At 50.5% G+C, this 23,893-nt stretch overlaps 1 protein-coding gene across 11 annotated transcripts in view; it reads left to right on the top strand.

Moving 5' to 3' along the window:
* Unkl (unk like zinc finger) overlaps window positions 1-23,893 on the top strand; it is a 46,955-nt gene that overhangs the window by 20,322 nt on the left and 2,740 nt on the right. For 3 of the 11 annotated variants that reach the window (XM_021186054.3, XM_029470926.2, XM_021186056.3), the window contains exons 7-14: window positions 782-866; window positions 2,247-2,329; window positions 4,930-4,989; window positions 10,704-10,881; window positions 20,808-20,891; window positions 21,454-21,681; window positions 22,422-22,624; window positions 22,716-22,970. In XM_021186054.3, coding sequence (XP_021041713.1) covers window positions 782-866; window positions 2,247-2,329; window positions 4,930-4,989; window positions 10,704-10,881; window positions 20,808-20,891; window positions 21,454-21,681; window positions 22,422-22,624; window positions 22,716-22,970 — 1,176 coding nt within the window. Of the gene's footprint in view, window positions 1-781; window positions 867-2,246; window positions 2,330-4,929; window positions 4,990-10,703; window positions 10,882-14,520; window positions 14,721-14,740; window positions 14,901-20,187; window positions 20,777-20,807; window positions 20,892-21,453; window positions 21,682-22,421; window positions 22,625-22,715; window positions 22,971-23,893 lie in introns of those variants that run through there. The other 8 variants (XM_029470924.2, XM_029470925.2, XM_021186057.3 and 5 more) reach the window with 8 other exon arrangements.

Below are 23,893 nucleotides of genomic sequence, written 5' to 3'. Positions count from 1 at the left end.
GAGGAGATGTTTGAAGAGGGCTGCAATCTGGATGTAAAGTAAATACATTAATTAATAGAAAGAATGAATAAGCAAACAAACTGTCCTTGGGCATCTAAGTCTGCAGGTAGTGGGGCTAGGCTAGAGGAACTGAAGGACATGGCTGTGTGAGACATAAGTGTGCTAGTGCAGGGGCTGTTGTCATGCCCTCCCTGAGCCTTTTGAGTGGGTAGTGTTGTTTTGGTATCTAGGGAATGTTGGCTCCTGGGTGCCAGAGTCTTCGTTCTTTCCCAGGTCCCCATGGTGAAGTAGTGGGCAGTCTGGTCGTAAGATAGGTGCTTGTATAATTGCTTGAGCTTCTGCTGTCTACCAGACAGATGCCTTTTCCAGAGTGTCAAGTCGTCTTTGCCTGGAGGTCTGACAGACAGACTTGGCTCTGACCAATACATTTTGCAGAGAGGAGGGCTTTTAGGACCAAGAGCATCTAGGGGCAAATGGTACGGTGGCCATCTTTCTGTCACTAGAAAGAAAAGGGTTGTGTAGCTCAAAGATTAGGAGGTTCCCAATCATGATCACAAGCATATCTCCTAGTTACCGGGGTCCTGCACCCAGCCCTGCCTTGTCGCCGTTCCAGCATCTTCTGGTCTAAGAGCCAGGCCTTCATGAACTTTTGGAGACACTGCAGATTTGTTCTGCAGCTGGGAAGTGCTCACTCACTCTGTTTGCTTCGGTGTTCTAAGTGGCCAGCTGCGCTTCGTAGGAAACAGATCACTAAGCCGCCATGTTTTGTCTGATTTCCTAGATCTACAAATCTACAAAATGCAACGATATGCGCCAAACTGGCTACTGCCCTCGGGGCCCTTTCTGTGCCTTTGCACACATTGAGAGTAAGTAGCTGATCTTCAGCCTGGGGGGGGAGGGGGGGGGCGGGGGGGCACCTCAGCCACCCTGTGGCCAAGGAGCGCACTCAGCAGCTCCACAGTCTCACGGTGACCTGGGACTAGGCATGTCTGGGAATCCTGTATATAATGCCCGTTGAGATGGCTGGGGTGGGGGCAGGGAGAGGGGGAGGGCTCATGCCTCATGGCTAGACCTGCCTTGCCCTTTGCACCTGGGACAGACTAGACCTGTGATTCTTGAAAGGACTCCTGTCCCCAGGCCTCCTAGGTCCCACCTGCCTCCTGGGGATACAGATCTGTTGTCATTCTCGTGCTCACCTGCTTTGCTGCTGTCCTGCTGGGACTGAGTGTCAGTGGCTTTGTAGAGTCACTTTCTGTCCCTGTAGCTGGAGGTGCCAAGATCCTTAGTAGGGCTTGGCCAGCTGGCCTCAGACCCTGCGGTCATTTATTGTCACATAGGCTAATAATTGATTCTCTAAAGCTGCCCCCCGCTCTGGAGTCTGAGTTCTGGTGGTTATATGGTGGTAGTCGCAAGCTCAGACTTCCTTCTGTTCCAGGTGGAATGGCAGCTGTTTCTCATCACACGTGACATGTTGTTGTTCATGTTAAAAATGATTGAACCCAAATAGCACTATTTGGGGCTCGAGAGATTGTTCAGTAGTTAAGAGCATGCAGTGCTCTTGCACAGTCGAGAGCTGAGTTCCCAGCACCCACATCAGGAGGCCCACAACCACTAGGGAATCAAATGCACACTCGGGGACCCCCGGGGCACCTGTACTCACATGCACACACCCACACAGAAGACATATCTTAAAACAGACTTACTGTTTTATGCACATGAGTGTTTTGTTTACATTTGTTTATGTGCGTTGCATGTATGCCAGGTGCCTGTCGAAGCCACAAGGTGTGGCATTCCCTGGGACTGGAGTTACAAATGGTTGTGAGTTACCATGTGAGTGCTGGGAACCCAGGGCCTCTGCAAGAGCAGCGAATGCTCCTAACCATTGACCCACCTCTCCAGCCCCTAAAAAGAATTTTTTTTTTTTTTTTTTTTTTTTTTTTTGGTTTTTTTGGAGACAGGGTTTCTCTGTGTAGCCCTGGATGTCCTGGAACTCACTCTGTAGACCAGGCTGGCCTCGAACTCAGAAATCCACCTGCCTCTGCCTCCTGAGTGCTGGGATTAAAGATGTGCGCCACCACCGCTCGGCAAAAAAAGAATTTTTTTATTTTAATTACATGGCTCTGTGTGGGCTGGCCTGCCATCCAGAACAAGGGAAATGGTTACAACATCAACCGGTACTCTCCACCTGTCCTGTGGGCCAGCTGGCAGCCCCTCAGTGCCAGTTACTCTTTTTTTTTTCTTGGCAGAGAGCCTGGGTATGGTGAACGAGTGGAGCTGCCGTGAACTCAGTTCCAACAGCACCTCAGCTTACAGCAGCCAGCCTGGAAGTGTAAGTGGACACTGCTTGGATCAGTCCCACTGAGGGGACAGGCATGGGGTGATGTTCGGGTGGTGTGGCTGAAAGCAGCCTACATGTGGAGTTGTGATTCCTCCTCAGATAGTCTAGAAAAGTCCTGGCCATGTTTGTGCCTGGGCTGGAGCAGGACATTATGCCCCTGCTGCACTGCTTTGTGGGATTCGGCCTCAGCGGGCGTCCAGTGCCTTGCCAGCCCTCGACTTCACAGATCCCTTGGGCTGTCAGTCCTAGGCAGTTGGAGGTCATCAACAAGTGGTATCGGATGCAGCGTCTCAGTCTGTTACTCGACATCCCCATGCTTTGGGTGAGGGGCGTCCTGTATCTGATGGGTGTGATGAGGATGGATCGTTCTCTGACTTAGAAGTCACTTCCTGTTCGTGCCAGAGTCAGCCGCTAGAGTAGGTCCCTGGGGAGCTATCCCAGTATAGGGACAGGATGTTCAAAAATGGATTTAAAATAGCATTTGGTTCTAAACAGTTTGTGTGACATTGATGTAGTCCTGAAGTTGCTGGGCAGTGTGGTTTATGCCCAGCACTCAGGAAGCGAAGTAGGAGGTCTCTGAGTTTGAAGACAGCTTGATTTATAAAGTGAGTTCCAGAAACCCTGTCTTAAAAAAAAAACAAAACAAAAACAAACTATTAAAAAAGAGGGGATGGGCTGGTGAGATGGCTCAGTGGGTAAGAGCACCCGACTGCTCTTCCAAAGGTCCAGAGATCAAATCCCAGCAACCACATGGTGGCTCATAACCATCCGTAACGAGATCTGACTCCCTCTTCTGGTGTGTCTGAAGACAGCTACAGTGTACTTACATATAATCAATAAATAAATCTTTAAAAAAAAAATAAAAAATAAAAAAAATAAAAAAGAGGGGAAAAAAGAAATCTCCCTGGGGCTGGTGAGATGGCTCAGTGGGTAAGAGCACCCGACTGCTCTTCCGAAGGTCCAGAGTTCAAATCCCAGCAACCACAAGGTGGCTCACAACCATCCGTAAAGAGATCTGGCGCCCTCTTCTGGAGTGTCTGAAGACAGCTACAGTATACTTACATATAATAAATAAATAAATCTTTAAAAAAAAAAAAAAAAAAAAAGAAATCTCCCTGAATTAGTTGAACAGAGCCACTCTGCTCAGCTCATGCAGTCACGGTGTCTCTGCACTTGGTTGCTAAGCCACTGTGTTGGGTGGACCCTGAATCTGTTAGGACTCCTGAGGTTCTGCAGGTGTCTCTTTGTGGTCTAGGGTTTAGTCACTTTTGTTCTTTGGCCCTTCTGCCTAGGATGGTCCTCTCTGGCTGGTAGGGCAGGCTCCATATGTGTCCTAGGTATGGCAGGCATCCTCTGCTGCTCTCAGCTCGGGAGGCCCCAGTCTGTGATGCTCTGTTGCTGGTGTCAGTGAGCTCTCCCGAGAGTCCCTCTCTCTGAGTGAGGGTGGAGGAGTGCCTGTGGATGAGTCATCTCTACATTCTTTCCTGCTCTGGGCCTGGAACCCTTCGGGCACTCTGTATACTCAGAACTTTCCATGTCTCTTGAAATTGTCACAAAACCCTCACAGGGCCACTTGAAATGCTGGGAGCTCTTCTCCTTCAAGAAGACACAGCTGTGCCTGTCTTAGGGTTTCATTGCTGTGAAGAGACACCATGACCAAGGCAACACTACAAAGGACAACATTTAATTGGACCTGGCTTACAGGTTCAGAGGTTCATTATCATCATGGCAGGAGCATGGCGGTGTGCAGGCAGGCATGGTGCTAGAGGAGCTAAGAATTCTACATCTTGATCGGCTGACAGCCAGGAGTAGACTAGATTCCACCCTGTGTGTAGCCTGAGCAGAGCAGACCTCCCACAAAGTGGCATACTTCTTCCAACAAAGCCACATCTCCTGATAGTGTCACTCCCTATAGCCGAACTTTCAAACATGAGTCTATGAGGCTAACCCTATTCAAACCACCACAGCTTCCCCTGGGCAATTCCTGAACAGACTTAGCCTCGGTGCTGTTTGGGTCAAACAAGAGACATGCACACACCAGGCGGTGGTGGCGCACGCCTTTGATCCCAGCACTCGGGAGGCAGAGGCAGGCGGATTTCTGAGTTCAAGGCCAGCCTGGTCTACAAAGTGAGTTCCAGGACAGCCATGGCTACACAGAGAAACCCTGTCTCGAAAAAAACAAACAAACAAAAAAAGAGACCTGCACACACCCGGCCTTTTTGTTGAATAATCCTTGGCTCTTGGTACATGTGTCAAGGACTGTCTTTTCCTGAGTGATCAAATGTGGGAAGAGCTTTGGGTACCAGTGGACAGGAACTGTGTAAACACTTTCTCAGTGTTTGGTAGGCTTGTCGGTTATTGCTTTAGTTTTTTGGTATTTTGGTTTTTTTTTGAGATGAGGTCTTATTCTATGACCTAGGTTGGCCTCAAACTCAATGATCCACCCGCCTCAGTCTCCTTTGTAATGGGATTACAAGCCCAGTCCAGCACACCAGCTCCAGCATTTTCTAAATTCTAAATAAACTGTAGGCCTGTGTGTTTTCAGAAGATGTCTCCTTGCCTTTCTAACCTAAGCAGTTCTTCTATTGCAGGCCAAAAGGAAAGACTCCCCCTCTGAAGGAAGCCAGAAAGCTACTGAGGACAGCAAGCAGGTACAACATCGCATGGCTTTCTGTTAGGCCTTTCTGTGTCTGCACTCTACTGCTGAGCTAAGCCCCCAGTCCCACTGCCTACTTGTTCTGTAATTGTTTTCTTTCTTTTGCTCATATTCATGTGTCCTTTGTTTTACTGTTAAGAATACTTAAGACTGGTGGTGACAGCCATATACACCTTGGGAGGCAGAGCTGACAGATCTCTGTGACTTCAGGGCCAGCCTGCAGAGCTCGTTCCAGGACACAAAGAAACCCTGTGGTTCCCCACTCCCCTCACCCTGAAAATTGTGTCCTTCCTTGAAAACAAAATCAAAGCCTTGTAGCATTTTTTTTTTCCTCTGGGAAATATAGGCCCTTGAGTCAGCTGCAGCCACTGTAACCAAGTGTTTCAGGCAGGGGCCTGAGCAGCAGAACTCTTTTTTTTTTTTTTTTTTTTTTTTTTTAAGATTTACTTACTTTTATGTATAGGAGTACACTGTAGCTGTACATATGGTTGTGAGCCTTCATGTGGTCGTTGGGAATTGAATTTAGGACCTTTGCTTGCTCCAGTCGGCCCCACTTGCTAGGCCCCTGCTTGCTCTGGCCCAAAGATTTATTAATTATTATAGATAAGTACACTGTAGCTGTCTTCAGACGCACCAGAAGAGGGCGTCAGTATAGGTGGAACAACAATATGAACTAACCATAACCCCCCAGAGCTCGTGTCTCTAGCTGCATATATATCAGAAGATGGCCTAGTCGGCCATCAGTGGAAAGAGAGGCCCATTAGTCGTGCAAACTTTATATGCCTCAGTATAGGGGAACTCAAGGGCTAAGAAGTGGGTGGGTAGGGGAGTGGGTGGGGGAGAGTATGGGGGACTTTTGGGATAGCACTGGAAATGTAAATGAAGAAAATACCTAAGGAGGGGGGGGAAGAAGAAGAGGGCATCAGATCTTATCAAGAGTGGTTGTGAGCCACCATGTGGTTGCTGGGATTTGAACTCAGGACCTTTGGAAGAGCAGTCAGTGCTTTTAACTGCTGAGCCATCTCATCAGCCTGCAACAGAACTCGTATTTCCAATTCCTTGAGGTTAGAGACTGAGGTAAAGGTGGGGTCAGGCCTGGGGCCTCTCCTGGGCCCACAGACATGTGTGCTCACTGGCCTCACAGAGTTCGCCCTTGGCACATGCCTTTGTCCTCATCTCTTACAAGGACAGTGATGTGTTTCATCATAACCTACTGAGTCTGTAAAGATTCTTGGGTCCAGATTAGGTCACACTCAGATGCCTTGGTCATAAGGATTCCCACATGTGGATTTAAGGGGCACTGTTTAGCCCATCCTCCCATGCTCACGAGCCCAGCTTGTTTATTAGAGGGGACATCAGTGGCTCTGGGTAGCCTCCCATCTGAGAATACAACCTGTCTGTGTTCATTAAAGCTCCCTAGCAATGCCCTGGTCCTGTGATGGGGGCTTCATGTGCCCCCAACCTCAAGGCCTCTTCCCTAACCAGTTTAGCTTCCCTATGTTAGTTCAGACTAAGTTGTCTGTTTTAGGAAACAAATTTTTGTCTTGATATAGCTGCCCCAATGACTCAAGATCATTTGTGTTTCCTTACGCCATAAAAGAATGGTGACCATTGCAAGGCTACGCAATCCATGACTGTAACCCCAAATCCCAGGACTTGGTAGGCCAAGTCAGGTTCATGAGTTCAAGGCTAACCTAGGCCATAGGGTGGAACCCTATATCAAAATTAATAAGTAATCAATCAATCAATCAATCAGTTAATCAGCACTGGCTCAGAACTTGCTCTGAGTGAATTGTCACTTCCTCTCCTTCCTATGATTTCTGCTGTCCACACGGAGCCAGGGCAAGGAGAGGAGGTGAGGCGTTCATGGGTCACAGGGACAGGGTATTAGTTGGGGAAATTGAAGGGTTCTGGAAACTGGTGGTGATGGTGTTTGCACAAGGTGGGTGTATGTAATGCCACAGAAAGGTATAACAACCAGGTTTTGTGCTCTGGCACATAAAATCCCAGAGCTTGAGGCAAGAATATCACCGAGTTCAAGGCCAGCCTGGGTTTATAGTAAGGGCGTGTCTTAAAGCTTAAAAATAAAGGGCTAGATGGAACTCAGTTGTAAAGAGTGCTTATGTAGTGTCTTAGTTAGGGTTCCTGCTGCTGTAGTGAAACACCATGACTGAAAGCAAGTTGGGGAGAAAGGGGTTTATTTGGCTTACACTTCCACATCATTCTTCATCATTGAAGAAAGAACAGTAACTCAGATAGGGCAGGAACTTGGAAGCAGGAGCTGATAGAGACTGTGGAGAAGTGCTGTTTACCATTGCCTTGCTTGTCATGGCTTGTTTAGCCTGTGTCTTAGTTAGGGTGTCATTGTTGCAAAGAGACACTGTGACCAAGGCAACTTTTGCAAGGGACAACATTTAATTGGGGTCTATTTAGTTCAGAGGTTCAGTCCATTGTCTTTTTTTTTTTTTTTTTTTTTTTTTGGTTTTTCGAGACAGGGTTTCTCTGTGTAGCCCTGGCTGTCCTGGAACTCACTTTGTAGACCAGGCTGGCCTCGAACTCAGAAATCCGCCTGCCTCTGCCTCCTGAGTGCTGGGATTAAAGGCGTGCGCCACCACGCCCGGCTTCAGTCCATTGTCATCAAGGAGGGAAGCATGTCTGTGTCTAGGCAGGCATGATGCAGGAGATGCCCAGAGTTCTACATCGGCAAATAGTAAAAGACTGAAACTCTCCAGGTAGCAAGAGTCTGAAATCTGAAAGCCCACCCCCACAGTGACACACTCCAACAGGGACACACCTACTCCGACAAGGGCACACCTCCTAATCATACCACTCCCTTGGCCTAGCATTCAAACCACCAGAGCCTGCTTTCTTATAAACCCAGGAACCTACCTAGGTATGGCACCACCCCCCAATGGACTGGGCCTGGAGAGAAGGCTCAGTGGTTAAGAACACTGGCTGCTCTTCCAGAGGGCCTGGGTTCATTTCCCAGCATGCACATGAAAGCTCACACCTGTCTGCAATTCCAGTTCCAGGGATGTAACAGATACGCATGCAGGTAAAACACCAGTACACATAAAATAAACGCACGTCATTAAAATATAATAATAATAATAATAAGGAATGTCCTGTATCTAGAAAAAATTTTCAATTTAGGTTCCCTCCTGTCCGATAATCTAGCTATACATAAAACCAGCTATCATACCTAGCATGCGTGAGCCCTAAGGTTCAGGCCTCAGTGCCACATAGAAGTGTGTACTTAAGACTAATTATGAGCCAGCTAGGTAGTTCAACAGGTAAAAGAGCTTGTCACTGCATAGTGACCTGGATTTGATCCCTGAGACCCACAAGGTTAAAGAAGAAACTGACCCCTCTGACCTGTACACATGAGTATTCATTACATACCCCAGTGAATAACATTAATACAAACCGAATAGTTAAAATGATTACTCTTGTCCTATGGGTTTTGTTTTGTTTTGTTTTTTGGTTTTTCAAGACAGGGTTTCTTTATATAGCCCTGGCTGTCCTGGAACTCACTTTGTAGACTAGGCTGGCCTCGAACTCAGAAATCTGCCTGGCTCTGCCTCCCGAGTGCTGGGATTAAAGGGTGCGTCACCATGCCCAGCTCCTATGTATATTTTAAGAACAAAAAAGAAAAGGGAAGGAAAGAAGGAAGGAGAGAGAAAAGGTAAGTAATGAAGCTGCCTCTAGAGGAGGCCTGAAAACCCTTGGTGGTGTCTCTCTGGCCCTGGCCAGGAGAGGCCCTGTCTGCCTCTCTTCTTGGAAACTCTTAGGTTGACCCATTGTGGTTGTACATTTGTGACCATTGTGACTTTAAGGGAAAGGACATGATGATGTTACTAATTTGTAGGGTCAAGTAGTCTCCTGGAACACTTTACCTAGGGGACAGGGGTGTGACTGGTATGACTGGAGGAGCCTTGTCATAGTGTCTGCCAAGAAAACCCATGGTACACATGTACTGATGAGAGAACCCCAGATGTGACGATCCCCTTCACATCTGAGAAGGATCTTGGCAGGTCCCAGTGCCCCAGGCTGTGTGTCAGTTCTAAGATGGGGGTAATATTGCTGCTGTACTCAGAATGTCAGGCAAACAGTCCTCAGACCAGTGTGTTCATGACTTGGCAATAACACTGTGCCGACTTGCAAGGTCTCTGCGTTCTTGGTCTAGAGTTTAAAGTCCAGAAAGTAGCTTTGGCTTTGTTATTGTTGTTGTTAGTTTCAATTTTATTAGTTTATCGTATGTATATGGATTTTTTTTTAGATTTATTTATTTATTATGTAGTACACTGTAGCTGACTTAAGATACTCCAGAAAAGAGCATCAGTTCTCGTTACTGATGGTTGTGAGCCATCATATGGTTGCTGGGATTTGAACTCATGACCTTCAGAAGAGCAGTCAGTGCTCTTACCCGTTGAGCCATCTCACCAGCCCATGGATTTTTTTTGTCTGTGTGTATGTCTATGCACTATATGCATATCTGGTGTCCACAGAGGCCACAAGAATTGGAATTACAGAATGGTTGTGAGCTGCCATGTGGGTGCCGGAAACCAAACTTGGATCCTTTGGAAGAACAACTTAATTGCTGAAGCACTAAAGTCTCAGAGTGACAGAGCACTCTGAGATTTTAGGCCAGAATTCCCTTTTCTACTAAACACAGTCCTTTGGGGGTGACATGTTCCCCTCTTATTTGGGAAGAGGTGTGTGCGTTCCTAGTGTTACTGAACTTAGGTGAAGTCTAGAGTTTAAGGTAGACAGGTGGAGGGTTTAGTAGTGATTATGACGCAGAATGCTGGCCTCTCAGTTGTCCTGGAATGGACCTCAGCTTGACTGGCTGGGCCCACTGTTGAGGGTGGTAGCTGAGAGACAGCACAGGTCCCTACAGCTTCTGTGCCTGTACCTGCTACCCACATGATGGGAATACCACTAAGTTGTTAGTTTCCAGATGTGTTGTGTGATCTGGTGGTCTACTGAGAGCTGGTTCACTTCATGCTGGTAATTATTTCTTTTAGCCCATGGCCAGTGGCTGTAACTTGTGTCCTCTCTCTTTGACCCAGGCTCTTCTGTCACTCCTGGGTGTGTGGTCCCTGGGTACCCTTGTGGGACTCATGAGGGATGTGAGGGCCCTGGTTGGTGTTGGCTCAGGGAACCCTGGTGAGGTCCAGGATTCAGGGACTGCTTTTTCTCAGATCGAGAGTCCTAGGTTCAGCACATAGGTTTATTGTAATGTAAGTGTCCATTGTATAGAGATGCGCTGGAGACCCCCAGCCTGTGCGTGCTGCTGTATGTGCTGCTGTGTTCCCTGAATCTAGTCCGGGCCTGTTTTATATCGTCTGACTTGTTTTATCTGTTGTCTGTCAGATGGAGATGGTGCCAGTTTCCCCATTTTTCACTTTTCTGGTCTCTGATTGGGTGAGAACTGGGGAGGAGCAGAGGGGCTCCTGGGAGGCTGGGGAGAAGGGTGAGTAGACCCCCAGCCCCTGGCCTGTCACGTCCTGGGTTTTGTAAACAGACAGACACTTTACAGATATGTGTGTCTGAGTGACAGTGGGGCAACCTGTTATGGTCAGTGTGTGCTAGTGAGCACCCTCTGTGACACCTGAACTGTTGACTGTCTTTACATCCATCTGGGGTGTCTCTGCTGCTGCTGTGTTCCCAGCAGCACCTGCTCATATCACGTGTGTTTTTTAACAGAACCACCTCGCTGTGTTCTCAGTGGCTCACCCACTGGCCCACAGCATAAGCTCCAGTGTGGCATCCAGCCTGGCGTCCAGCACTGGCTCGGGCAGCTCCTCCCCCACCACACTGCCTACCCTCCCTGCCCGTGCCCTTCCACTGGATCCCGCCGGCAACACTGTGGGGGCAGTCATAGGTGAGTCCACACTTGTTTTCCTGGGCACGACCTTTTGCACTGGGTTGTGGATGTTCAGGCTGCGCTGCTCTGTAGAAAAGCCAGAGGCATCATGCTTTCATTATTTCTCAGTGTGAACCATTCAGTGCTGTGTGGTGCTCAGGAGGGCAGGGTATGTGGAGCCCGCATCATATACTGCACAAAACACCAAAGAATCGTGTCAAGTGGATTCTTTGACACTAGAAAATGAGGCTAGGGAGAAATGGAACTAGAAACTGTGATGACCTAAGAGTGAGGGGTGTTGACAGGGCCAAGGGGAGAGTTGTAATGAAGCCTGAAACAGGTCAACGCAGAGCTTCAGAAGCAGCTGGCCTCATGCATTGAGGGAGGACCAGTGTGGTAGTAGCAGGGCCAGCGTGATGTGTCAGGGCCTGAACAGGAGCCAGGAGCCTGGGCAGAAAGGCTGGGATGAGTTAACAGATAGACTGAGACCAAGGTGGGTGAGGAACCCTGGGCCCTGTGCTCATGGTGCTTGTGAGTCGCAGGCGGCATGCTCTGAGCTGCTGCAGTCTGTGGTTACGAGGGCCTAGCTGATGCAGACTATAGTGAGAAGTTCAGTTTATTTAAAAACAGAAATGTTACGGGAATATGTTTTTATTTTAATCTCAGGTGGAATATGAGGCTGTTTCAGATTCTCCACAGTAGCTGACTATGATTTGCCTCGTGCTCTCTAGCAGGGCTGTGATTTTGCTCACTGCAGATAGTTTTTGCAAGTGTGTGACATTTGGAATTCTAGGGACTTTTCAGAGGCTATATAAATGCTAGAGCCCCAATAGAAAGAAGGAGCAGAGCCGGGCGTGGTGGCGCACGCCTTTAATCCCAGCACTCGGGAGGCAGAGGCAGGTGGATTTCTGAGTTCGAGGCCAGCCTGGTCTACAAAGTGAGTTCCAGGACAGCCAGGGCTATACAGAAGAAGGAGCAGGTTGGCCCACTGGTGGTTGGATGCTGTTTGTGGCAGTTTGTCAGCATGTTCGAAGAGAGGAAAAGAAGCAATTAGATATCCTGCCTGTAAATATCAAACGTGCCTCAAGGCACGCATCTTTTCTAACAGGTCCTGCTCAATTCTGCACTCTTTCCTCTATTCCCTTTGTTGTTCTTCCCATCTGGGTTTCTCCACTTTATCAGTTTTACCTTTTACCCATCCCTGTTAGCTTTGGACATAGCCTTTTCTTCTTCTTTTAGAAGAAATCTCTTCCTCATCATTAGATGCAAGCATTTCTTTAATCTCTGCCTTTTGTGAAACGTCATCCATGTTTGTTGCATGTGGTTTGGGGCTGAAGGTCTGCACGCGTCATCCCTTTCCTGAGCCGAAAGCCACCCAGCTCTGCTCTTTCTCGCCATTCTGTGCTCGCTAGGGCCTAGTTGACCCAGGCCTAACTTTTTGTTTTGTTTTTTTAGATGTTAATTGTTTTTATTTTTTGTATATGAGTTTGCCTAAATACATGTCTGTGCAGTACATGCATGAGTTGCCTGTGGAGGCCAGAAAAGGAGGACAATTGGATCCCCTGAAAACGGAGTTACAGGCAGTTGTGAGCTGCTTTGTGGGTGCTGGGAATTAAACCTGGGTCATTGAGCTACCCCTCCATCCCCCAGTGCCTACATCTCACCCTCCTGGCACTTCCATTCTACCACAAGGTCATCCTCTTCCTTGTGACCTTGGGACATACACAGAAGAATAAATGGCATTTGTGGTTTTAGAGATGTGGAACTAGGAAGATAAGCCCTATAGCTTTGGGACGGTTATGTTGCCTAGGGACCCAGAATACAGGTGTCCATATTGACGTACAAGTAGCAAAGTGGCAAGCCCTGCCTAGAGGACATACAGATGTGTACTCAGCATCGCACAAGACAGCTCTATCCATGTAGGGCAGCTAGAGTCCGACATTGGGTGTAGACTGGGAATGATGCCCCAGTGCTGGCAAAGAGTTCCCTTCACCATCCTCAAGGGACATTAAAGACAGCCGTGTATTACATGAGGACTACTAGGGAATCTTGGGAGTTGGTGATGTGCTGTTGAGGCTTCTGGGAAAGCACTGTGGGCTTGGCACCACTGCAGCCTAAGGAAGGAGGAGTTTCTTGTTGCAGTATGTGCCCTTAGTACCTTTCCAACCTTGATTTCACTCAGGATAGACTCTGGCTCTTCCATTCTACCATAGGTCACTTGTCTAAATCACTGCATAGTCTTGTGGCTAGTGTGGTCTCTTCCACTGGAAGACCTGAGTTCCACAGGGGTTCTGTGTGGGTCTGTCTCACCTTCTGAAGAACCCTCTAGAATTCAGGCTTAGCTTGCCGCAGGCAGCCATGCAGGTAGTGGGAGCCACCACCTCCCTGTTTCTACTGTCGGGTTCAGGGAGAGAAGGGAGGGAAGTTGGGTAGGTCCTAGGTGCTGTGTCCACACGATTATTGCAGATGGACATTAGAATCTAGAGTCTGTCCTGCAGTTACCTCAGGCATTTGCCTACTCCCTCAGGCTCCTTGATGCTCTGAGAATGCCACTGGCCTTAGGACCTGTCACCTGCCTTCTGCCTCTGGTTTTCTAGAGTGACAGTAGCAATGGGGAGGAGGACATGCAGCAGAAGAATGGTGAGGGGAAGTTAGACCCCAGGCCGAGCGGCACCAGGGCACCACGGACACTGAGAGTGTCTCAGGTGGTTCAGACTGACAGCTGCCTTGACTACAGAATTCTCCTAGCCATCATTTCATAAGAAATGCATGGCCTCAGCCACAAAGGCCAAAAGGTGGAAAATACATCTTTCATTTGTTTTGCATTGCTGGGGATAGGACCCAAGGCCTCAAGTCTGCTAGGCACCTGTTTTTGTTTAGTGTATTGTAGTTGCTGCTTCCTGGTGAAAACAGTGAACGAACATTTTCTTTCCTCACTGCAAACCCCCTCCACCCTGCTAGCTGAGGTATGTGAATCTAGATGGGTACTGTAATCTCAGTGCTTGAGAGGCTGGGGCAGGAGGATCACTTTTATATAAAGACCCTTCCTGTCTCAAACTAGTAAGGTTCCTATCCATAGCCTTGCCTGACACGAGGGGAAAGTCGGCTCTCTTTCCAGTGACGGGTATCCTTGGCTCCTAGGCAACGCGGTCCTTGTCTCCACCCAATAGCCAGCCTGACCCATAAGCTCCCAACCCCATGGCGTCGGCCCTCGCTCGCTCTTTTTTTAGATGGCTGGGGCTGAGGAGGGGGTAGAAGGGGTAGACTGGAGGGCAGTGTCTTTGTGGGGCAGTTTACTTTCATTTAAATGAAGCCAAGTGCAGGGCTTGCACATTTAAGAGGTGCAGGGGCAGCGAGCGGGCTCTGCTTCTGGTAGTCAGTGTGAGCCTGCCTCTGGTTTTTGACTACGGAGGACTCAGCCTATGAGCGCTCCCTTCCTTGCGCCTCCCGCCCCGGTATTTCCCCCCCACACCCGCGCCGTCCCCCCCCCCCGCCACCCCCCCCCTCCGTGCGCGCTCCGCCCCTCCCCCTCCTCCATGAGTCAGCCTTTCTGCGGAAACCCGCCTGCTTTTGCACACCTTGGTAGGCAGGGGCGTGGCCTGGTGCTAGGGGCAGGGTGCAAAGCGTGGGGGGGGGGGGCGCCTGTGCACCCGCAGGTCGGGCGGTTGGCGAAGGCGGAGCGCGAACCAGGCAGGTTTGAATCCTCAGTGACAGGCAGCCGGCCCTGGCTGCGGAGGATATGAGTCAGCATTGACAGTGGCTGCGGCAGATCCCGGTCTCGCGTCAGCCCTGCACCAAGTTGTGGGTCGTCATTTCTCCGCGCTTTGGAACGAGCATGCGTCCTCCCACCTTCCCAGGTGTGCGTCCTCCCCCACCCCGTGCGGGTTCCCCAGGGGGCTTCTGTCCTATACTCACATCCTCCCTCCCAGGTGGTGTTTCCCTTAGCGCGCATCTACCCAAGTGGTACCCCCTTGACGCGCGTCTTCCTCTGAGATCGTTCTGGTCGGCCAGCGTAACCCCAGGTGAAGTAACCCCAGGTAGTTTTCCTTCTAAGTGCACCCCTGCCCAGGTGAAGGTCTTGGTGCACATCCCATCAGCTCATTTCCCTTCAAAATGCATGTCCCTCAGGGTGCATGTTCCCCAGAAACCATGTACCTCTTTAACGGTGAGATCATGAGATCTATGCCGGATTTTTCAGGCTGCAGAAGGAGATTAACTCATGTGCCTGCTTTTAAATTTTGTTGGTGCTGCTTATCCAGAGCCCCGTGGCCCCTGCGGCTTTTGTTTTTTCTCCCTTGTTGAGTGGTTCCCCCAGTTCCTCTACCCCAGTTCAGAGTACAGATATACTGGTTGCCGGTGCTCCTCTGTTCTGTAGCTGCAGTTAGAGAAGGTTTCCATCCTGTCTTGCCTTTAAATCCTTGCAGCCCATGTGGTTTGTCACTTCATATGTCCCTGACCCTAGAGGACTGCAGCACCTTTTGAATGTGCTGTGTCATATTGGGACCTGGTGGTGCCTGGGACAATACCCAGCAGATCTCTGCTGTTGCTGTTGGGGGCCAAGTGTCATTTGGTGGTGCTAGTTCTGGGTCAGGAGGCACAGCCTGGCCTTCAAGCACTTGGGATTTATGTAAGGAGGCTCACCTAGATTCTGTCTCTAAGTTGGTCTTCCTTTTGAGCATGATTCAGAAGGACTGGGTGGATCATCTGGTTTAGTGAGGTTGGAGAGAAGAGCCTGGTGGACTAGGGTGTAGGATAGGTCCCTAAACAACACTCACAAGAGTGAGGTAGCACCTTGGAACCCTGGGCTCTGAGTTAACAGGGGCCAGAGGCTTCCCCAGACAAGCCTTTTTTGTTGATATCTTCCTGGGTTCCAGGGCTGAGGCTCACACCTTGTGTTAAGCTTCGGTTAGGGTTGATTGCAGTGCGGTTCTGAGCAGTGTGTGCTGTGTAGTGCAGGGGCTACCTTAGCACAGAAGATGGGTTCCCACTCCATGCTTTTCTTTGTTCCTTAGTTCTTCAAAATGAGTTTTTGCAACTTTGCTGGGGCAGCAGAGCAGCGAGACTTTCTCTCACTTAGTTTTCCCAGGCTTAGCTGCAGAGGATGCCAGTCTAGACTGGAACTCCTGGATGGCCCCCCTGCTCCAAATCAGGTCTAAGGATGGGCTGGGGCCTCTGCACTAGGACCAGCAGAGGAGGCTAGGGCAGGTCGTTGTATGGAAGTAGCTTATGAAGGACTGTGGCCAGGAAAGACCCACCAGGGAGCTTTGGCTACCTCACTGAGGCCCTCAGGCTTGAGAGGCTAGAACCCCCATACAAGACAAGACTTGTTCCTACAGGCTATAGGCAGTACAGGGATGGCCAGGAGGTGGATGATAGGAGCCATGAAAACTGACTTGGGTCTTAGCTGGTGTTGGGTTGAGAGAAAGAGCTGTGGTTAGCTTGCTGTTATGGAAGAAGAGACCTTTAAGTATGCCTACTCTTGGGAGACAGCTGCTCTCTGCAACAGACTGAGAGATGAGACCCTTGGGTAGGGTGTGGTACTGTGGGCAGCCATCTAAGACATGGAGAGGGAACACGCAGTGTGTGAGGTATCTATCCACCAGAGACTACTCCACCATGGCTTTAGATCGACAGAGAGTCTGTATTAGCCATATGGCAGCTCTACTGCGTGTTCAGGACTAAGTTCAGTGCCAAGCCTTTCTCAGAGTGAGCTGCTTGCTTGCTTGCTTGCTTGCTTGCTTGCTTGTTTAAGAGAATGTCACTGTGTAGCCCTGGCTATCTGTCAGGGTGGGCTTTTAAGCACAAAAACCACATCCTGAGTTGACACACTTCAGTTAGCAACAACAGTCAGCCAGAAGCAGAACTGCAGAAACCAGAAGCAGGGTTAGCGCATTTGGGGACTTCCCCAGAACTATGGACTTTGATAGGTGAGGTCTTTTTTCTCATCTTGGGAGGTTTGAAATTTGCTGCCTGTCCCCTGGGTTTTAAGGCCTGAATGGCATTTCTGTCATAGAGTCAGTTAGCAACAACAGTCAGCCAGAAGCAGAGCTGCTAAGATCTTAGGGCCTGTTCCAGTAGGGCTCCAGAAGCTATGACCCTGCATAGGCCACAAGGCTTCCAAAGAGAAGCTGAAGGAGTGGGGTGCAGAGATGTGGGCTAGGTCAGGAAGAGGGTGCTCTGTAGAAACAAGAGAAGAGACAAGAGACAGAGCTGGACAGAAGGATCCAGGAGGCAAAGGAAAGAGTGGGAATTGAGGGAGGGGGCGGGGGTAGGAACCAGTAAAGGTGGCAACAGAGAAGCAGGAGCTGGGGACGTATGTCCTGCCCAAAGCTAGCCCAGCTTGGCATGCGCTCCAGGCAGCTCTGTGAGTGCAGGGCAGGGCCTGGAGTCCATGGGACAGACATGGTCAGGGGGTGTACCCAGGTAGGGTCCCTTTGTTTTGGGTTAAATTGTATCTCCCCAAAAAGATGAATCTAGTTTAGTAGTAGGGAATCTAGTTGAGTGGTAAAGTATTTGTCTAGGCTGTGTGAGGCTCAAGTTGAGTTCCCAGCATTGGAGGACACATTGTGTCCTCATTTGGAAATGGGATCTTGATCATCAAGCTAAGATGAGGTCATTAGAGTAGGCCCTGATGCAGTGGTAGTGTGCTTCTAAGAAGAAACATGGACACACATGTAGGGTGTGACAGTGGAGACTTGAGTGAGTCAGGACTCACGGAGTCCCATGCCCGGAAAGATCTAGAGCCCCAGGAGCCTTGGAATTACTCCCTAAGCCAACAGAACGAGGGCAGGCAGGTCTGCACACTTGGAATTTGAGCTTGAAGACTGCAAGACTGTGGGATGATGAACTTGTGAGCTGAAGCTACTCAGCAAGTGGTCCTCTGTCCCTTCAGGTCCAGGATACCCATGGTCCTTGATCAGCTGAAAGGCCAGACACTGGTATCTCTCTGTCCCAGGCTATGTGGAAGTGGCAACTCCTGTAGCAGGAGGTACTTAACACAAGAAGGACCTCAGAAGCTTGGTCAGGGCAGGGGCCCAACCTGGAGACAAACAGGAGTCAGAAAAGCGTGCAGCGGGAGGCCTGTGCCTTTACTCAGCGTAGGGGTGGTGGCCTGCTGTCTTTCCGCTTTGCTCTCTGATGGCAGACGGTTTTCCTAGCAGCTTGTTTTTGTTTTCCTTGTTATTCTCTTCAGTCAGTTATCACACCAATGCCTGGTTCCATGTCCTCAGGGCATCAGGGATTACAGAAGTGCATCCTGGGTCGGCCCTATCTGGCCTGGACTTTATCTTGTCACTGCTGACCTAAGCCTACCTGGGTGGTGTAAAAAGGCTCTCTTCACCTGTCATTAGGGTGTTGGATGCACGGTGTCCAGTGTCTAGGCTGGGGGCTCTGCCACCCTGCTCATTCACCTCTTATCGATTATCCTCAGACCTTATTGGGATGGCTTGTCTTTGAGAGTGGTTGCCTGTGGTTTCTCTCACCCTGGCTGGCCCCCTGAGGAGTGGAGAGCTCTACACTGAGTGGAGCGCTGGCTCCTTGGCCACGTGGTACAAGGAGGAGTCGTTTCTTTTGGGTACGTTAGCATCTTGGCTTCAGTGCCCTGAAGATTCCTCTTGAGACTCTTGTCCACGTGAGGAGGCCTTTTCATGGCGCCGGTAATGAGGGGGCATGGCTAGTCAGATGGCACCGGGATCCAATTGTACCAGCAGCTTAGGGGGAATAAGTTTAGAAACAACATAAGTAAGCCACAGGCTGGTCCACTCTGGCTCGAGCAAGCATGGTAGGTTCCACACAGCCACGAGGGGTTCCTCAGGAGGCAGGAGCATCCAGCTCCTGCTTCTTCTTCTTGGGGCCACTGAGAGGCTCCTCGATAGAGGTGCATTCTGTCTTTGGGTCAGGTGGTCACCATGAGGCTGAACAGTGCTCACTGGTCCTAAGAATGAGAATCAGAGAGACCAGGAAAGGACGGATGGTGTGGCTGGCTTTGGGCTCTAGTGTGCGCCATATAGGTTCCCACAACTCTGAAGTGCAGCTGGGGCTGTACCAGTGTTGCCCTCTGGCTCTCTCTCTTATTATAGCCGCTTGCATTCCAAGCCACTCCTTGGCTGCAGCTAAATTGTGCACAGGCCTCTGCCTCTGCCTCCTTCACTTCCTGGTGGACGTGCTTCCCTGCATTCTTGTCCTGGCTCTGTGCTAGGTAGAGACTCACCCTTGGGCTGTAGGAGTGTTCTGGCCCACCTAAATGTCACTAATTGAGCAGTGACAGTTTTTCCTGAGGATTTTCACATGAAGTCCCTAATGGACATGACCTAGAGGATGTGGTGACATGCTAGACAGTTGGAGACAAATAGTGATCCCTGGAGTTTTATGCTGCCCTGCTACAGAAAGGTGTCCTTACAGTCTGTGGGCTGTCACTCTGCTGTGAAGAGGCCCTTCGTCTCCAGAAGGGGCCTGCAGGGGAAGTTTGGGGTTTTGTTGATGGTGGTTTTGTTTTTTGAGGTGGGCTAGCTTGCGACATAGCCCAGGCTAACCTGAAATTCACGGTCATTCTGCCTTGGCCTCCCAGTTGGTGGAATTACAAGCATATGCCAGCACATATGCCTTGAAGTTGAAGTCAGAGTTCCTGGGGACTGACAGTGCAGATAGGACTGAGCCATATAGACTTCACAGGTGTACTGTGAAGAGTCGTCACAGACAGACACAGGGACAGACACAGTGGCAGCTGCAGTCTCATTGCTTCTCAGTGCAGGTTCCTCCATATTTAAGTTGGACTCTGACTGTATTAAGAATGTGGCCGGGCGTGGTGGCGCATGCCTTTAATCCCAGCACTCGGGAGGCAGAGGCAGGCGGATTTCTGAGTTCGAGGCCAGCCTGGTCTACAAAGTGAGTTCCAGGACAGCCAGGGCTATACAGAGAAACCCTGTCTCGAAAAAAGAAAAAAAAAAAAAAAAAGAATGTGACACAACCCACAGGGCTGCTCCTATAACCAGTCCTGTCCCTCCTCCCTCCCCTCAGTTGGCTGTGCAGGCCATCCAGAGTGCCAGCTTCTCCACTACATGTTCCCATGAATGGCAGCCCTGCTTGGGCTGTGGAGGTGTGTCCTGGTCTCATCCTGTGCCTGAAACTCACTATGTGTAAACTAAGTCAGCCTCAAACTTACAATGATTCTCCTGCCTTAGCTTCTGCAGTACTGGACTTACAGGTGTATTATTCTACCACACCCAGCAACTTCCACCTTTGAGGAGACTGTCTCGGGGCTCAGGCCCTGCCTGGTCTGCCTTTGAGGAGACTGTCTCGGGGCTCAGGCCCTGCCTGGTCTGCCTTTGAGGAGACTGTCTCGGGGCTCAGGCCCTGCCTGGTCTTAGGTCCTCAAGGTGTCAGTCCTAGTGTTGAACAAACTCACATGGCCTCAGAACCATTTTCCTGTCAGAATTGACCTCCTGTAAAATTTTTAATAGTTGAATGTATTTTCCTGGTCAAATTTTAACAAATGGTTAGAAGTAAAAGGGGAAACAGCTGGGCATCGTGGTACAGGCTGTATGGGCCCAGCCTTGGGAGGTGGAGCAGGGTGAGAGGACCCGGAGTTCAGGTCATTCTTGGCTGCATAGCGAGTTGAGGTTACTTATGAGATCCCGTCTTAAAAAAACAAAAGGCAAACAAAAACCAAGCCAGGAGACCTTTGAAGCTGAGCATCTGTGGGCCAGAGCTGTGGTGGCTGTGGCTGTGGCGAGGCAGTGTGGTTCCAATGACACGTCTCTGGCTGTGGAGGAGAAAGCAGCCTTGTTGGTCAGCAGAGTGACCGTGTGCTACCTTTGGGTGGCAGAGTGGCCGCTCTGCTCAGCTAGGTGCATGTTGGTGGGTATGGGGTCAGAGAGTCAGTCCTTCAGAGAGATTTTGTCTTCGTCACTGAGAGGTGAGTGGGTAATGCCCGGTTTATTTCACAGGTTCTGCCTTAGATCTTCGTCTTAGTGACATAAACATCGCGTCCTTAGATAAAGACTTAGAAGAGCAGGACCTTGGATTGACAGGTGAGCGCCAAGTTAGCTGCTCCTTAGTCTCCGTGCATGCTGCCTGGGTTATGGAAGGCTTAGGGAAGGCGTCTGCTGGGGTCCTCTTACAACCTCCTTCTTGCCTCTGCCACCTGCCTGTATGGCTCAGCTTCCTGCTGCTTCCTCAGTTTACCTTTGTGTGACAAAGCAACCCCTTTTTTTGACTTGGCCAGGGCCTCTCATGAGGAAACACAAATTGTTTTTACTGCTATGTGGCATAGAGAGAGGTTCCTGTTGTTTCATCATTTTCTACATCCTGAAAGTTATTTTCTCTGTTTCAAAAGAAATGGACCCGTCTTAGAGCCCTGGTGGCTCTGTGAGTGCTAATGAGTTCCTGGCTCTACCAGGACCACTACCAGGATACGCTTGAGTTGTGGGGTTCTGATGACTGCACCCCTCTGGGTGCTGGCCTGGTTCCTATGGTGTGACCCTTCCCTTGGTGTTTAGCTGCCTAGTTACTGACCTACAGGCTTATGGGCAAGTGGTTCCATGGCAGAAGCCCTGCCTGCCCTTGTTCACTCAGCCTCCCTCCTCCCACCAGGTCCCAGGTCGCTGGCAGGCTCAGCACCCGTCACCATTCCGGGCTCCCTGCCCCGCTCGCCATCCTTGCACTCGTCCTCATCCCTGTCCACCTCCCCACTCAGCTCGCTCTCCCAGTCCCTGTCGGGGCCACTCGTCTCCTCGGCCATGACGCCCCCCCAGCAGCCACCACCCCTCCGGTCGGAGCCGGCTACGCTGGGCTCTGCAGCCTCATCTTACAACTCTTTAGGTGCGTGCCTGTACGAGGGTCCTGGAATAGGCCCTGTCCAATCCAGTCCTGGGTATTCCTGACTGCAGGACTGTCACCTCTGTAGTTCTGTGTCTTGAGAGGCACCACCGGCTCCAACCTATGTGACATAGCAGGGTGAACAAACATATCTACCATGGACAGCTGGCTGCCCACAGCTGGGCATTCTCACAGAGCTCCAGATCACAACCTCCTGCTTGCCAGCTCACTCAGGGCTCTTGGCCAGGCATGCATGGAGCCACCTTAGGGTCCCCACAGCATACCTGGGATTTATTATGACGCAGGCTGTGAGAGGAAGCTGGTGTGACAGAGCAGCGGGACTCTGTCTTCTGCTCTCACAGTTTTACTAAGAAGTTCTTTACATTTTCTGTCATCTGTTATGTCTCAGAATGTGCCTCTCTGGACGTGTCCATCTTAGCTGCTAGTTAAACACAGGTGGGCGCCCTCAGCACTAGAGCTCTTCTGAACCTCCAGGACCGGCTATGTAATGAGAACTGCTAGGGCTGGAACTCTAAGCCGAATTTTCTGCTCACTCTGATCTTGAGCCAAGTGGGCCTTATTTAGGGGAGGCAGTCTGGAAGCTGAGGCTTCAGCAGTCACAAGCAGGTCACTTACAGGGTACCAAGGTGGGTGGTCAGGGCACAAGGGACAGAGCCATCTGCAGACATCTCAGCCCTTGGATGCAGCATGGGCTTTATCATCCCCGTTTCTCCTAAACTCAGGTTTGAACGGCGTTCCCGGGAGCATCTGGGACTTTGTTTCTGGCAGCTTCTCTCCTAGCCCATCCCCCATTCTGAACTCCGGCCCTTCGGCTTCCTCAAGTGCAAGTCCAAACAGTGCTGAGCTGGCACGGGTCAGGCGGCAGCTAGACGAGGCCAAGAGGAAGATCAGGCAGTGGGAAGAATCTTGGCAGCAAGTGAAGCAGGTAAGCATGAGGCAGGAGGGCTGGGGGCGGGGCAGGCGGGCCTGGGGACGACCAGGCATGGCTGTCTTCTGTATGATGGCTTGGGTTTCAGGCCTGTGATGCCTGGCAGAGAGAGGCGCAGGAGGCCAAGGAAAGAGCCCGTGTGGCGGACAGTGACCGGCAGCTGGCCCTGCAGAAGAAAGAAGAGGTGGAGGCCCAGGTGAAGCAGCTGCAGGAAGAATTAGAGGGCCTGGGTTTGTCCTCACTGCCAGGGCTTCAGAGCTTGGGTGACATCAGTGACATCCCTCTCCCCAAGCTGCATTCTCTCCAGAGCAAGCTGCGCTTGGACTTGGAGGCTGTGGATGGGGTGAGTCCTGCCCTGTAGTGGCTGTCACTTTAGGGGAGGGCAAAGGGGACTAGCTAGTGAGGGGCCTGAGACCTGGCCAGACATTACTTCTTCTTCCCTGGCTCCTTGCCTGGACTCTAGTTCGTGCTTCTTGAATGTGTCCCAGTGACCACAGCCAAGGTCCAACTGCCACGTACTTTTGTCTCCAAGGTGCAGCCTCTTGAGCTTTGGCCATTTTCAGCCACAGGATCCCACTTAGTACCTATTGTGGGTACCCTGCTTTCAGCCTTTCTTGTGGCCAGAGTGACTCTGCTTCGGGACCCAGTTCTCTGCAAGCACACACACACACCCTCCCTCCCTGGGGTGGGGGTCGTCTCAAGGGAAAGTGTCTCCTACTGACTGTTCTCCCCTGTGGGCCCTTGGCCAAGTGTCCATCCCAGGCCTGTCACTTCACTCAAAGGATTGTGGCCCACTGTTCTGAGATACCATCATTTGATTGATCTTACCCAGTGTGACCTACAGAGCCTCACACCTTGACTCGACTAGGGGCAGCATAAAGAAACAACACAAGGACACAGAAAAGCTGGGAGCAGGCAGGCTGTGAGAGCTCTGATGAGCCATGCGACAACCACTGAACCCAGAATCTTGTGTTTATTGTGCACATCAGAGACAGCCTGGAGTTAGCTCTTGTAGGTAGGAGTCTGTAGGTGCAGCCTCGGACGTCTGAGAGGAGGAAAGCACATGCACTTGCTAGTTTCTGCACACACTGGTCAGCTTCTAAACTCATACTTGGACCAGAGGGAGGCTTGCTGATTTCACAGCTGACCTCTGTTGAAAGGCTGTGGTCACAGCTGTCAGCTGCATACACCCACTCAGGACATCACTTGTTCTACACATTCACTCAGGACCGCCTTGGCTCCCCACACTCACCAACCACCTCTTCC

This window comes from Mus caroli, unplaced genomic scaffold, assembly GCF_978045245.1.
Source record: "Mus caroli unplaced genomic scaffold, Mus_caroli_1 scaffold_18, whole genome shotgun sequence".
In the NCBI taxonomy this organism is placed as follows: domain Eukaryota; kingdom Metazoa; phylum Chordata; class Mammalia; order Rodentia; family Muridae; genus Mus; species Mus caroli.
Note: the sequence above shows the minus strand (reverse complement) of the source record. Positions and strands in the feature narration are given on the sequence as shown.